General features: G+C 40.2%; 1 protein-coding gene across 2 annotated transcripts in view; it reads left to right on the top strand.

The window, feature by feature from the left end:
* LOC118227105 (solute carrier organic anion transporter family member 3A1-like) overlaps window positions 1-13,894 on the top strand; it is a 221,505-nt gene extending 207,611 nt beyond the window's left edge. Inside the window, exons 4-10 of one of the 2 annotated variants that reach the window (XM_035417249.1) lie at window positions 86-364; window positions 3,274-3,438; window positions 4,295-4,493; window positions 4,953-5,088; window positions 6,803-6,975; window positions 8,628-8,692; window positions 9,113-13,894. In XM_035417249.1, coding sequence (XP_035273140.1) covers window positions 86-364; window positions 3,274-3,438; window positions 4,295-4,493; window positions 4,953-5,088; window positions 6,803-6,975; window positions 8,628-8,692; window positions 9,113-9,489 — 1,394 coding nt within the window. In that variant the 3' untranslated portion in view covers window positions 9,490-13,894. The remainder of the gene's footprint in view (window positions 1-85; window positions 365-3,273; window positions 3,439-4,294; window positions 4,494-4,952; window positions 5,089-6,802; window positions 6,976-8,627; window positions 8,693-9,112) is intronic. The other variant, XM_035417250.1, reaches the window with a different exon arrangement.
* The last annotated feature ends 2,088 nt before the right edge of the window (window positions 13,895-15,982 follow it).

Raw genomic sequence — 15,982 nt, 5'->3', positions numbered from 1 at the left:
GCATGCATGTGCGTGTGTGTGTTTTGTGTGTTTTTGTGTGTGTCTGCATCTATGTTTGCATTTATATCTCTGGTGTCTGTCTTAGGTAAGTTGGACATCACTCCAGAGGATCCACGCTGGATTGGCGCTTGGTGGGGCGGGTTCCTGCTGTGTGGCGTCTTGCTGTTCTTCTCCGCACTCTTCATGTTCGGCTTCCCGCAGTCGCTGTCTGAGGGCGGGGCCAAGGGTGGGGCCAAGAACCAGCAGCCCATGCTCCCCACCAACAGCGGCCTGCCACAGGACTATGAGGGTTCCAAACCCAGCAATGGGGTTCTGTGCCACACCGATCCTGGGCCAAGTCTGTCCTGCTGCCAGCAGCTCAGAGGTAATAACAATAATAATTATAACCATGGTGGATCTTGCTTGTATAGCACCTTTCATTTTCTGACCTCAAAGTTTTTCACAGTGAAGGAGGTGAAAACTAACCACAGCCACCACCAATGTGAGGCACCCTCCTGAGGGATGGAGGGCAGACATTTTCACCAGAACATAATGCATATCGGTTGTACTGTATCTTATTACTCAACACTTTATGTAATAAAGCCACCATGACATTAAAAGTGTTTTGCTAGTCTTCATAGCTGCTTTGTTGTAGTAGTTTGAGGAATTAAAGTTATTTGTAACTTTTGTCTTGGTCTTCTAAGTACACATACAGCTACACATGCACATGTTGGCTACAATAGCCAATATCATGTTGCTTTTCCTTCCTACGAAAGGAAAAGCAACATGATAACTTTTTCCCACAAAGTGCTCTTTTAAAAAACCAACACCCAGCCTGTGCACAGGAGAAACAAGAAACAGGACATTGGTTAAAACGTTATGTGTACATATTCATCTTAAAGCAGGCTAACAGACAACTGCAACAAAAAGGAGCTAGCAAAAAAGAGTATTTTGAAAAAGTACCTCAACCCGAGGAGTGGATTAACAATGGAGACATACTGAACTGTGGAAGGAAATTGTTATTTTCATTTTCTTTCACAGTGGCGGGCTGTGTATTTTACACCTAGGCCTTCAGTGCTATCCTCCCGCAATTAAACCGCCTTCGAATAACCTCACCATGACATTAGGGCTATAGACTATTGTCATTCGACGGAACCACCCCATAGTCACATTGACAGTAACCTTTATCGAGTGGAATAAAGTGATTTAACACGAGGCTCAAAACTTATGAGACTTACAATACACTAATTGCAGAGACATGAATACAACGTGACTATTATGCAGTATGACAGGATGCTGCATCACAAATAAACATCGCATACCAAAGAAACAGGTGGTGTGCAAAACTTTCCTTTAAACTAATCATTGATCTCAAACTGTTTTAATTAATTTTGAGTTATTAACAAGCATGCAAACAATCTGACTAATCAATTGACTCACAGCTTCTTCGCTTTGTGTTAGGGAGATTAAATGATTAATGCAATTTAGAAAAATATGTTTTAATCACTAAGCAGTGGTGGAAACTTCCCCTGATTTTCCTTGAGTATCAATACAATGAATCCACACGGTAGATAACAGACTGGTGTATCTTGTTTGCTAAGTGTAGACTACTTGGTGATTAAAACGAATTTTTAACGGATGAATTGAATTTATGATTCAATCCCTCTAGCACGGTATGAAGACACTGAGTGTTAGGTTACTTGCCATTTGATTAGTTTGATCGTTGGCACACTTGATAATAAGGGAAAATTAATGAAAACAGGTTGAGATCAATGATTAGTTTAAAGGAACGTTTTGCACCCCACCAATTTTCAGCTCACCAGTCGCCGCTAAATTGTAAGGATCAACTGTCGAGTCCAACTGCCTTTAATTTTGTTTCAATAATCGTTTGTTTTACTTCCGGTTTCACAGTTTTCCCTAGCCATGTTGCCGCAGCATGTTTTGCAACTCAGTCCAATTGAGGGGTTCGTATTCTAGTGGGAAAGTGATGTCAGCGCATACCCTCTAACTGGCCCTCCGATCACACCACACGAAAATGCTGACGTAGGCGGCTAGGCAACCTTATTGGAAGGCCAGCTAGAAGGCTCTGGCATGTCAAAGAATACACCCAACATGGCAAACTCAAAATATGATTGGTTAAAGAATATGAAAATCAACAACATTGTCCCCATTTGCTTCAACAGCAGAGGGGATTCACTCAAAATTCTGAAGGTTCAGGGTAGATTTTTCACCCGGAGACAGCACAGGCAGAAAATCTGATTGGATAAAAGCTCTAATTTATATGAGCTGCACTGGAAGCAGCACAACTGAGGGAGAGAGTAGCAATGAAAGACATTGCATTAATGAAAATATATATTAAATTCCAAAAATATAATTTTCTGATTCTGACAATCTCTAGGCCAGCAGAGAAGGCCTTGCTGGCCCTGACGGCCCACCACTGTAATTTCTAGCCTTGCAATGGACTGTGGTGGCACAGGATTAGCACATGGAAAACCTAAGTATTATATTGAGGTTTGGATTTCACAAGCCCCTCAAACTTTCTGAAGTTGGTCAGTCATGGTCCTGAATGGCAGCAGAACAACAGTTCTCGAATTAGCCAGCTATCCCCACCTTCACCCATAACTGAACATTCAGAAAGGTTCAGCAGGCTCTGCAATAATCATAACTAATCAGATACCTTGATCAAAGATTGAGCCAAATTCATTGTGACAAAAACAAACTAGATTTGACTAGCTGAGTTTGGATAATGCTGGTCAGAGTATGAACACCTCTATTCACGTTGTTATTCCCGACTCTACAGTGCCACGAGTTACCTCATTTTCATACAGCAGTTAGGTAAAATCAGTGCAGTTGGTCCGAACTGGCTCCTGCTATGGATAATTAGGCCTTCAGGCTGTAAATCATGCACTTTGTTTCTTTAATGCTGCTATTTTCCTGAAATTAACAGGAGTGGAGCTGGAGTGAAGTATAATAGTGAATAAATGTAAAGTCAGTGACTGTTATAACTGCGTTTGCAGCTTTGATTCCCAGGAGTGGCACTGCTTTTGTACCGTTGAAGTATGCAACCTTAATATCTTTGGTAAATATGGGTTGCATGTTAAAATGAACACATAAAATCAAAAAAACGTAAGCTGTTTAACTCAGTAAGTGTATGCCAAATGCTTAAATGTAAATTAGAGCATATTTATATGTATGTGCTCTCCCCAACCCTCACACAGTGTGTCAGGTGGTCTGATATGGTTTTAAGTGGTCTGATGTGGAGTCATAAACTGCCCTGCCCACCTTGTCTTCCAGTGATTCCCGAGGTGACCAAGCACTTGCTCTCGAATCCCGTCTTCACCTGCATAATCCTGGCAGCCTGTATGGAGATTGCCGTTGTGGCCGGCTTCGCCGCGTTCCTAGGGAAGTACCTGGAGCAGCAGTTCAATCTCACCACTTCCTCAGCCAATCAGCTCCTGGGTGAGTCACTCACTAGTCACTTGAGAAGCCACCTTCAGTCCAACATCTCCCAAAATCTTATAAATATTTGTCATGCTTTCACAATGATAAATGATGAGATGGGCTTATCTTTTCAACCAATAAGCTTCAGAGCAACAAAAAAGCTGCATGTAGTAAAGCAGGCTTACAAAGGAAAATAACCAATATGCATAATTAGTTATATGGGCAAATAAGGGCCAAGTCATGCTCATGTGTTTCACATTTTAAAGGATTTAACTTGAGTATTTTTGCATTGGGACTATATGTAATTATGACATACTGCAGATTTATATGTCTAATTCTCTTGACTTTATGAATAATTATATGCATGATCTGTGTGTGGATTATGACTTCTGGGAAATAAAGCATAGTATGTATTGGTCAGCATAGTACTGTGTAGTTGCTGTGAAATATGACATCACTGCATGTGTGGTTAGGGAACTGAGTCTGTAATTCAGAGATTGCTGGGTGGTTTTCCAGGTGGAGCACTGCTGCACAGTAAAATGTCTAGCCATAGTGGACTCATAAACTCTGTAACTGACACTAAACATTTTACTGTGTGTTGTATCCATTAGCAAAGTATTTAACCTCAATTTCCATTAAGATATCCAGCTGTATTCATGGGTTATCTAAAAAATGTTAGTTGGGTAAGTTGTTCTTGATAGGAGGGTCTGCTAAATGGCTAAATATATATTAAATGTATGTCAGTTTTATCTGTATGTGCAAATGAACACAGATACCTGCTCCCATTTACATGAGTGATAAATGAATGTAATGGGATGAAACCAAAAGCATAGTGGAGATAAACACAGTGGCTGGACTCGCTGTGGCTCTCTAGGAATGACGGCAATCCCGTGCGCGTGTCTGGGCATTTTCCTGGGGGGTCTTCTGGTGAAAAAGCTCAACTTATCAGCCCTGGGGGCTGTGCGCATGGCCATGCTGGTTAACCTGGTGTCCACCGCCTGCTACGTCACCTTCCTCTTCCTGGGCTGTGACACCGGACCTGTTGCAGGGGTGACTGTTACCTACGGTGATGAGTAAGGACCTGCTTTCTGATGCTGTTTTCTTATGTTTGTTTGTATATATGTATGTATTTGTGTGTGTTTACTGTATGTGTGTTTGTGTATGTGTGTGTGTGTGCGTGCATTGGTGCGTGCGTGCATTTGTGTATGTATGTGTGTGCTTCAGAGTTTATATGTTAGCATGTATTTTTGTATAATTTCAAGTGTCATTTGAAAGTAATTGCATTCATTAAGAGGCCCTACATTATTCCAGTACTTTCTGTAGTGTGCTGATTTGTTGATCCCAGACACAGATTCGACTTCAAATACATTTGAGCCTGAATCAGAAATGCACTTTGAATTTTATCACAGTTTTTCTCTAAGCATTTACCTAGCTCAGAAGATTGTTGCATAGACTGGGCTGGGCCAATGTTATGCAGGAAGGTGTGGGTATAGACTGAGATTTGCCGTTTGAACTCATGTCTCTGTTCCCAGGACCCTGCGGGTAGGGCAGAAGCCAGAGGTGGTTTGCATGAGGAACTGCAACTGCTACACAGCCTCAGTAAGGCCCGTTTGCGGCTCCAACGATGTGACCTACCTGTCTGCCTGCTTCGCTGGTTGCACTAGAGCTGTGAGTACCATACCTCATATATATATATATATATATATATACACACGTATATTATGTTTATGTACACATACATACAGTGCTTTCGGAAAGTATTCAGACCCCTTCACTTTTTCCACATTTTGTTACATTACAGCCTGAAATTTACTACATTCATTTTTATTCTCATCAATCTACACACAATACCCCATAATGACTTTTTAGCACATTTATTAAAAGTATAAAACTGAAATATCACATTTACATAAGTATTCATACACTTTGCTATGACACTCAAAGTGCATCCTCAGGTGCATCCTGTTTCCATTGATCATACTTGAGATGCTTCTACAACTTGATTGGAGTCCACCTGTGATAAATTCAATTAATTGGACATGATTTGGAAAGGCACACACCTGTCTATATAAGGTTGCACAGTTGACAGTGCATGTCAGAGTAAAAACCAAGCCATAAAGTCGAAGGAATTTATCGTAGACCCCCGAGACATGATTGTGTCGAGGTACAGATCTGGGGAAGGGTACAAAAAAATTTCTGCAGCATTGAAGGTCCTGAAGAACACAGTAGCCTCCATCATTCTTAAATGGAAGAAGTTTGGAACCACTAGGACTCGTCCAAGAGCTGGCTGCCCGGCCAAACTGAGCAATCGGGGGAGAAGGGTCTTGGTCAGGGAGGTGACAAAGAACCCAATAGCCACTCTGACAGAGCGCCAGAGTTCCTCTGTGGAGATGGGAGAACCTTCCAGAAGGACAACCATCTCTGCAGCACTCCACTAATCAGGCCATTATGGTAGACTGGCCAGATGGTAGCCACTCTTCAGTAAAAGACACATGACAGCCTGTTTGGAGTTTGCCAAATGGCACCTAAAGGACTCTCAGACCATGAGAAACAAGATTCTCTGGTCTGATGAAACCAAGATTAAATTCTTTGGCCGCAATGACAAGCGTCACGTCTGGAAGAAACCAGGCACCGCTCATCACCTGGCCAATACCATCCCTACAGTGAAGCATGGTGGTGGCAGCATCATGCTGTGGGGATGTTTTTCAGCAGCAGGAACTGGGAGACTAGTCAGGATCAAGGGAAAGATGAACAAAGCAAAGTACAGAGAGATCCTTGTTAAAAACTTGCTCCAGAGAGCTCACGACCTCAGAATGGGGCGAAGGTTCACCTTCCATCAGGACAACGACCCTAAGCACACACTAAGACAACGCAGGAGTGGCTTCGGGACAAGTCTGTGTATTTGCTTGAGTGGCCCAGACAGAGTTGGATTTGAACCCAATCTAACATTTCTGGAGAGACTTGAAAATAGCTGTGCAGTAACGCTCCCCATCCAGAGCTTTCATTTCATTTTAATAAATTTGCAAAAATTTCTAAAAACCTGTTTTCACTTTGACATTATGGGGTATTGTGTGTAGATTGATGAGAATTTTTAAAAATGTAATCAATTTTATAATAAGGCTGTAACACAACAAAATGTGGAAAAAGTGAAGGGGTCTGAATACTTTCCGAAGGCACTGTATGCAGAAACTGACAACACCAAAGCCAATCCTGTCTGTGCACACTGTCGTCCAACGGGCGATGGGGCGTGATAGAGGGGAAGTGTGAGGCGTGGGGCAGAGGAGCAATGGGAGAGGTCTGAGGGGTGAGGAGGTGAGGCAGAGGGGCCAGTACAGATGGTTCAGTAAGATTTGGCATACCATCTCTTTCTCTCCTGTCCCAGAATCTGACAGGGTGCACATGCATCTCCAGTGACATCAGTAACGCTGCGGCTGTGCCAGGGAAGTGCCCCAGCCCGGGCTGCCAGGAGGCCTTCCTCATCTTCCTCTGCATCATCTGTGTCTGCAGCATGATAGGAGCCATGGCACAGACACCCTCTGTCATTATACTCATCAGGTAGACGTATATGCTCATAAGCACGTACATAGTCACACATAATCGTTGTCATCTTACTTATCAGGTACACACACATATACATGCACAGTTGCACACACACTTGTATACACACACAGACTAACCAAGTCACACACAGAAATGTGCACTTATACACCCTAGTCTACATCCCTACTGCAAATCCAATTCCCACCCGCAACATTACAGACTGTTGCCACGCCCATCTGTATCACTGCTTTGTACTGATATTTCACTCATTCCCATCCCACAAATGAATTAATTAATTAATTAATTAATTAATTAATTAATTAATTAATTAATTAATTAGTTAATGCAATGAACATGAGAATTCTGAACCCAAGAGTTTGAAATCAAACAGGCCTATATGATTTAACAGTCCTCAAATTAAATATATACATCATAGTTAACGGGCGGAAATGAAACTAACTAGGTTTTTGATCAGATTCGGTGAATTATAAATTCTATTCGCAAACTAGATGATTACATCTTTACGTGCATCATTGAGCAATGTAGTAATTTATATTGTTTATGTAATATTTTAAATGCCATTTATCATCTCGCAAACTTGATTCTGACCCCATGCATCAGAGTAAACATGTCTTGTGCCATGAATCCCATTGCAGGGCTCTACCCTAGTCATCCATTACCCAGGGCCTCTCTGTGGAGATCTCTTCTCGCTCTCTCAAACCAGGGTCTGCAAATCAGCTCCCCTCTGCTAGAGCCAATCAGGGCTTTAATACAGCAACATCATCAGCTCTCAGCGAGTCAGGGCTTTAACAATCAGAGGCCTGTATCACGAAGCTGGATATATAGTGAGCTCCATAATGTTTGGGACAAAGACATCTTGTTTTTGATTTGTAAACAAACAATGCACACATGGTTATATTGTTATAATATGAGTTATCTGGATAACTGCCCTGAGTAAAACCCAGAGCAGCTCTTTTTACTTTAGTCCATGTTCCAGATTTGGGAGTTCTGGGTCTTACTCAGTACAATTATCCAGATGACTCACAATATAACAATATAACCAGTTAATCAGTAAGTCAGTACTCCTGCTTCGTGATATAGGCACCAGCTTTCCTTCTCTCAGAGCCAGTCAAGGCTTTAACACAGCTGACATCATAATTCTGCAGACTGTGAATACATTCTAAGCTTTCTCACATAGCAGTGAGATGTCTAGGCCTGGACACCATGTTTAGAAATGCCCTTAAAGGATTTCTGACTGTGAGAAACATGTAAAATATGAGCACTGTGCTGACGAACATGCCACTGACAGGTTTCAAATACATTAGCATGTGTCACGTGATACTTAAAGGGTCGGCTTCTTTGTGAGGGAATAAACCTCCTTACCATATCCACAGTGCTCTTGCCACACTGTGTAAATGATGTCTATGACCTGAGGACTGACAGTTGTCCCATTTACACCTGATTAGCAATAGTCAGGACTTCAAATGTGTCCAGGGGTCTTGTGCTTTCTTGCAGTAGGCATTCAAAGAGCATCCCTCACAGCCATCCATATTTTGACCTATTTATTAAAAACAGAAAACATTATTCACCACAACCACACAGCAATGTTTTTAAAATGTAGCAAAAAACTTTTTGTTCTAGCTCAGTTTCTCTGTGCCCCTCTGCAGGACGGTCAGCCCGGAGCTGAAGTCTTATGCCCTGGGAGTCCTATTCCTGCTGTTGCGACTGTTAGGTAAGGGACTGTCAACAAACTCTGTGTACTGTGCATGTCTATCTGTGAAGCAAGCCAAATTTATGTCGACTTGTTCTACATAGTAGATTTCTTTAATATAGTATATTTTTGTCATTATTAACATTTCAATTTAGTTTTAATCTAGTACATTTTGTTGAGTGCAAAATCATTTACAGTCAGCTTTGTTCATTTTGGAACTCCAGAAGAAAGTACTCAACATAGGAACAAGGTACAGTAAATAGATGAAGTAAGCTCAACTTTTGAAGTTCGAAGTTGGCTTCCTCACCAAATGTGTCTGCTACCCAAAAGAAGGAAGAATGGATCCCTTTGTTAAATTTATAATCGGTGCTCAGCTTTGCCATTACATTACATAACCCTTTGTGCTGTAATCTGATTGGTTCCCTACTTCTGTATTGGCAGGTTTCATACCGCCCCCACTGATCTTTGGTGCAGGGATCGACTCAACATGCTTATTCTGGAGCACAGTTTGTGGAGACAGGGGGGCCTGTATGCTGTATGACAATGTGGCCTACCGCCACCTGTATGTCAGCATCGCTATTGTCCTGAAGGCCGTGGCCTTCCTGCTCTATGCCACCACTTGGCAGTGCTTGCGCAAGAACTACAAGAAATATATAAAAAACAACGAGGGATATATGACCCCCACCGAACTCTTTTCCTCCAACCTCACTTTAGACAACGTGGGGAAGGACCTGGACCAGAACCCTGCTCACAGGACAAAGTTTATATACAACCTGGAGGATCATGAGTGGTGCGAGAACATGGAGTCTGTTCTATAGTGATTCAGCGCAGCAGAAGCAGTCCCCTCTGGCTCGACATTCATTTTATTCTCTTGAAGAATATTTCTTTTGTTTTTCTTAAAAATTTTTATTATTTCTAAAGTAAAGAAAAGTAAAGTAAAGAAACCTTTTTTACTTTAAATAAAAGATTGTCCATCAGAAAATTTCTATTCAGACAAGAATTCCCCTGCTGCCCCCCTACCCAAAAGACTTGCTGCTCTTTTCTCCAAACACAAGATGACCTGTATGCTGTAGGGGTGGGTTATTTTTAGCTGTGCTTTCAGCCTATTGTGGGGCTGTTTCTGTCATTTGCTCCCTGCCCATCACGCCCTGTTGCAGCTCACGCCAGATATGGATCCAAAACAACTGGCCTTTAGTGTTTTTTCTTTCAGGTCAGGATTTTGTTTTTATTCATCCTTCACCCATGCTATTTTCTGTTTTCATTTTGCTGTTTAAATACTCCATGCAATAACATTTTTCTTACATTTAAAGTGTTCATAAAGCCAGAAGATAAAGATTTATTCTTAGTTTTTCACAGATTTTATTTACCCAAATGTTTCCTCATTTAGAAGGAGGAGGATAGTGGCTGGATGTCTGACACAAATCACTTCTGATCGGCAGCCCACTACACAGATGTACCGCTGACTGGTTTAAATGTAAAATGCCATGTTGCTGTTGCTGTGGTCATTGTAAGTACTTTGTTGCTTTCTGGACAAAAAAACAAAAACTGAACTAAGTTCAACTAAGGGAAATCAGCTTAATATCATAGTATTTATTATCTTTGGTTCTTTGTGTATCAAATAACTATTAAATAAGATCATTTTGATTGCACAGCAACTTAATTGGACTTCTGAGCTGGCCCCATAGTAGAGCTGGCAGGACAATGATGTTTATTGTGTGGGGTCTTTAAATCTGCATGGACTACTGGTTTCACTATAGGAGCATGAGTGTTTTAGGTTAAGGGAGGTGGGCTATGAGGTGTCGGTGTCTAGTTTTAATGGCCAAACACCCAATGCTCACAATATATCAGCATATGTTGCACAAGATTCAGTGAAATCAGTTCTGTCTACTGTTTTATACTGTAAGCATCAGTCATTTTGTGTGTGTGTATTTTTTTTAAATCATTTTAAGTGTAATACTTGAGAACCTGTTTCTGTCATTGCAACTTTCTTCGTATTTTCTGTAACTAGAAAAGTAGTTACATGTTTTGTTGGAACGTAGTTTTATTGAGGGTTATTTAGAAAGGCCATTTTATTCTTCTAATTTAAGGGTGCTTAAAATGAATATTAATTTTGTCATAAATGTCACGACACGGGTAGGGACTCAACCGCAGACCACGGCAGAATTCTCAGTTCAAATCAGTTTATTAAAGATCAGTCCAAGACAGCAGGCAAAGTGAATAATCCGGGTACAGGCAGAGGTCATAACCAAAAACAGTCAGAGGCAGGCAGATAATCCAGACAGCAGGCAGAGACAAGATCCAGGGACAGGCAGAGATCAAGCACGGGTACAGACAAAGCAGGCCGGCAAACAATCAAAAATCAGCAAGGCAAAAACAAGGTCAGAATAATCAGGCAGAGGTCATACACACAAAAACTATCATAGAAAACAGGCTGGAACTACACACAGGAGCAATCTGGGACGAACTGACAAACTAAGGTAAGACAGGCAGTCTTAAATAGGCAGAGGACAATGAGGGAACAAGGAACAGGTGAGTGGGATAAGGGGTAACAGGTGAGGGGCAGAGTCCAGAGCACATAGTGATGAAAACAAAAGCCAACCCACATGTGACAACAAACACTGACAGGTAGGGGGAGAACAAAAACACAAAGTCCATGATGGAGTACTGACAATAAAATGTTTAATAGATTTTTATAACTCTTAATTGATTGACTATTCACACAAATATAATATTTATATTATACTATTTTTCTTCCACACTGGCACCACAGAGAAAATATATGTGTCAATGTAAGACCTATTTTAAGAAAATCCACTGGTCGGAATATATTATTTGTCAGTGTGGAGTGATTCTTCAAGCAGTATAAAGCAGAGAGAATTTTATATTTTTTTAGTCACCACCTCACCTTATATCAAGGGTCTATTCTTGATTGCTAATATATGATAATAGTATTAATATTTAAATATATATATTTTACCATAGTAAGTTCTTATGAAAAATGACTCCAGGGCAACCAGTGCCATCTAAGAGTAAAAAAACGTATAAAAAAAATAAGTGACAGTTCTCTGAAAGCATAGCCTATAAGACAGAGGGAAATCCCTTAAAGACATGCATAAACAGCATGCCAGTAGGAACGTAAGGATGTTTCCACTTAAAGATGTTTCTTTCATGCACTGGCCTAGGGTCAAACGTTCTCAATTGCCCTGCAATTATCCATTATTGATCTGAATCTAACTCATGCTGCATTCGTATTACATTACAGGCATTTAGCAGATGTTCTTATCCAGAGCGACTTACATTGTATCCAGATATACAGCTGTATATATATTGGAGCAATGCAGGTTAAATACCTTGCTCAACAGTGGTGTCCTACCGGGGAATCGAACCTGTGACCTTTAGGTTACAAGACCAACTCCTTAGCCATTATAATACACTGCCGTTCATTTTATCATATTGTATAGAAAGGACCCTTTTCTCACATGTCTTTTTGTGTTCATACTGCTAATATTTTTTCTTTTTTCCTCTAGATAATCAGCTATGAATGTTGATTACTTTTTTTTCTTGGATTATTTTTCATGAAGCAGTTTTTCCTTTGTGTCAAACATTTGATGAGTTACATCAGGAACCAAAAATTATCACTATCCAAACAGGGTCAGCCATTTAATTAAATCAAAAAATAAAACAAAAATAAATGAAATGATAATTATCTAACTGAATTCAGACAGTTGGGTTTTATAGACTATGGGACCTAAAGTATCTGGACACCCGTTGGTCTGGGGCTGTATTTAACTGTTTGGGCTAAGCCCCTTAGTTCCAGTGAAGGAAGATCCCTGACCTCAACCCCATCCAACACCTTTGGGATCAGTTGGAAAGCTAACTGCGATCCAGGCCTAATCGCCCAATCAGTGCCTGACCACACTAATGCTCCTTTGGTATTAGCACTGGCACTTCCTCTCTGAAGAGTGGAGGTTTTTATAGCAGCAAAGGATGGACCAACTCCATATTAATGCCCATCATTTTGGATAAGATGTTGGATATCAGGTGTCCACATACTTTTGGCCATGTAGTGTAGGTTGCAATGTAGCTACATACAGTATATAAATCCTTGGTACTTTGGAGGGGTGGAGAATTGTTGAAATTGTGCAAATTGTAATCTCACAAGAAATATGCCAATGATCAGGACAACTGTTCTTGCTTTCCATTTCTGTCTTGCATTTTATGTGTGTATGTTTGGGAAGGTGGTCAATGCCAGCGCTCAACAAGTATATCTCTGTTCTTAATGTAGCAGACCTCTAATACCCTTCTTTTTTATAGTAAATATCTGCTTTCATGGAGCCTGATAGACCAGCTTAATGCTTGCAATAGCAAAGCTTGACCGTGCTTGATTGTTTGTGATGACTTCACCATATGTTGTGTCATAGCTATCTGTATCTGGATTGTGCATTTTTTTATCTTTGGGGTTTCCACACAGCAAAACGTTCAGTGCAAAAAGTGCACTGCCAAACTCTGCCAAAGTACTTTTGTCTAACATGGCACATGTTGTTCACAGTAGACTAATAAACTGTGTTCACATTGCTGAAGATTTTGTTGTGCAGGGTGATAATACTGGGGTTTTCTGTTGTTGTTTTTCCATACTGTTAAATTGGTCTGAGGCTCAAGCAATAACACATTAAAGAAATTTTATGTTTTGGATTCTAAATTCTTTTTGATGTGTGTTGAGCATAAATATGTATACTTTGCACACCATACATTTTGTATCAAAAAAAATTTTTTTTCATCTTTTTTCATCTTCATGCATTTCTTGGTGTATCTGTGGCAAAGGGTAAAAGAAATGGTAATTCTGTCCAGCCATTAAAGGGTTTATGCAAACGAATGGGCTGTCCCATTTCTCCATACTTGGCTAAGTTCATTTGGGTACTTACGCTTAGGTACTTGGGTAAATTTACATATAGTGTGCAAGTATGTATTAAGTGCCCAAGTGCTTCCCCAAGGGGATTAAAACAATTTGGATACACTTTTAAATCCATGGTTCCTATTTTAAATTATTTATTGTAATCTCACGCATTAATAGCAAGTAATGTGAGCTTGCTAACTACAGACCAATTAACCAAGCTTGCTAATATTATATTCATGTTAACAATATCATCATGATGCTACCATATGAACAAGTTACAACATTTGCATCTTTGCTGTTGCTTCGGTGGCATTTTCCTCCAGTAAACAGAAATCTCATAAAAAACACGATTTCAACGTACAAAAATGTCAAGTTACTCAAAAGTATTGATATCAAAATGACGCCAAGTTACGGTACTACAAACAATATAGGCTATCTTGCCTCACCGAAATGACATAAGATGTATTTCAAAGCAATGCTACCCAATATTTCCTCAGTTCTTTCAAGTCACTTGGCCCTGTGTATAAGCATGCTAACTACATGGACAGGCCAAACATATGTGTGGATGGCTCTCTCACAGTCAAGATCGATTGAATAGGCGTGTATATGTCCAATTTGTATTGGTATGTATGTATTTCACTGCTCAGCCTTTCTGTTGCGTGAATGATAGTATGTTTCTTGGTATAAGTGTGTGTTCGTAAATGTGAATGTAACATGCTGCGAGGGAAATGTCCCCATGGGGATAAAGAAGTTCTCAATGTATGTATGTACAATATGTATTTTACATGCAGTATTTATTGTACGTAGCAAATATACAATAACTTGCACATGTACTCAAATTCAGTTCAGAAGCAAGTATAAACATGTTTTCTGGAGAAATATGCTTCCTGTAGTTACTCGGCAGCAGTTTTGTACATTAATTTCAATGTGTTCCATGAGGCAATTCGAAATATTTGACTCTGATGTGACACAAAGTTTGCATGACATTGTAAAATGGTAAGATTACAAAACACAGGGCCAAGTGACTTGAAAGAACTGAGGAAATATTGGGTAGCATTGCTTTGAAATACATCTTATGTCATTTCGGTGAGGCAAGATAGCCTATATTGTTTGTAGTACCGTAACTTGGCGTCATTTTGATATCAATACTTTTGAGTAACTTGGCATTTTTGTAAGTTGAAAACGTGTTTTTTATGAGATATCATTTCTTTTTGCAAAGCGTTTTATTATGAGTGAGAGAAATGCGACCCTGTAAGAAACAGTTGTGGATTATGGCTATCGTTGTGTGAATTTGTACAGTCTGATGAGCGTGTACCGTTCAGCAGTTTCGGTTTGCTATATATGTAAAACAGTGGCTGTGAGAAAGGATGCAGTGGCGTAAGCGTAAACGGATCAGAAACGCAGATGAAATATGGCCAGTGTATGTACTCACGGATTTGACGTCCATCCAATGAGCCTTGACTGACAAAAGAATCAGCAAGCCCGTAGAATTATAACTCCCTAGGTTGCAACTTGTGTAGCCTTCTGTCCTGCTCCGTTGTCTGTTATTTCGTGGAGATGCACTTTTAGTGTTTGTAAGGTTTATCCTTCTGTTCTGCTCCGTTGTCTGTTATTTCGTGGAGATGCATTTTTAGTGTTTGTAAGGTTTATAAGGCATTTTGATAGGCTTATCTGCAGGTAGGAATCCTCTTCGCTGTTTTGCTAAACTAGAACCGGAAAACATGATAGTGGAGAATAGGAGCAGACGCATATGTCCCAGCAGGCTTTGCATATGAGAAAATAACAACAGTGTGAGAGAAATTAGGATGAAATTACGAAATTCCGTAGTTGAAACAATATGTTTTTAGCAGAATGGGCATGTAGGTGAAGGTTAACATGATCACGGAGTATAGTGCGAAGTAAATGGAGTGACCATGAGCGAGCTTATATTCCTTATCGAACGGTATATATAACAGTCGCTATATAGTGTTAACTGTTAAAGTGGAGGGTTAAGTAACGTGTGAAATCTATTGCACTGCTGTGTTTTTTTCATGTTCAGTACTAGTAGTTATAATTATGAGTGAATCATGATTTTAAATGTAATGTTTTAATGGGGAGTTGCAGAACGTACATACGTAGTAATTGTTTGTATGTGGCTAGATAGAGAACAGGGCGAGGTAACATGAATGTAGAAACGTGGCGTTTGCTGATAAGAAGGTTTTGTACGGTAGCCAAGTGAAGAAATGTAGTTAGTAGAAATGGCACAGCGGTGAACTGGTGTAACTTTTTAATAAAAGGAATACATTTGCCGTCATGAAATGCATATGGGTGGCCATGAGTGAGTTTTGGTAAAGCAAATATGAGCGTAAGAGAACGTCAGTGTAAAAGAGGAAATTATCTGCCTGAGGACGAGGCGGGATTCAATCGTTCAACCGGAG

The sequence above is a fragment of the Anguilla anguilla genome, chromosome 5 (assembly GCF_013347855.1).
Source record: "Anguilla anguilla isolate fAngAng1 chromosome 5, fAngAng1.pri, whole genome shotgun sequence".
NCBI lineage: Eukaryota > Metazoa > Chordata > Actinopteri > Anguilliformes > Anguillidae > Anguilla > Anguilla anguilla.
This window is presented reverse-complemented; position numbering and strand designations above follow the sequence as displayed.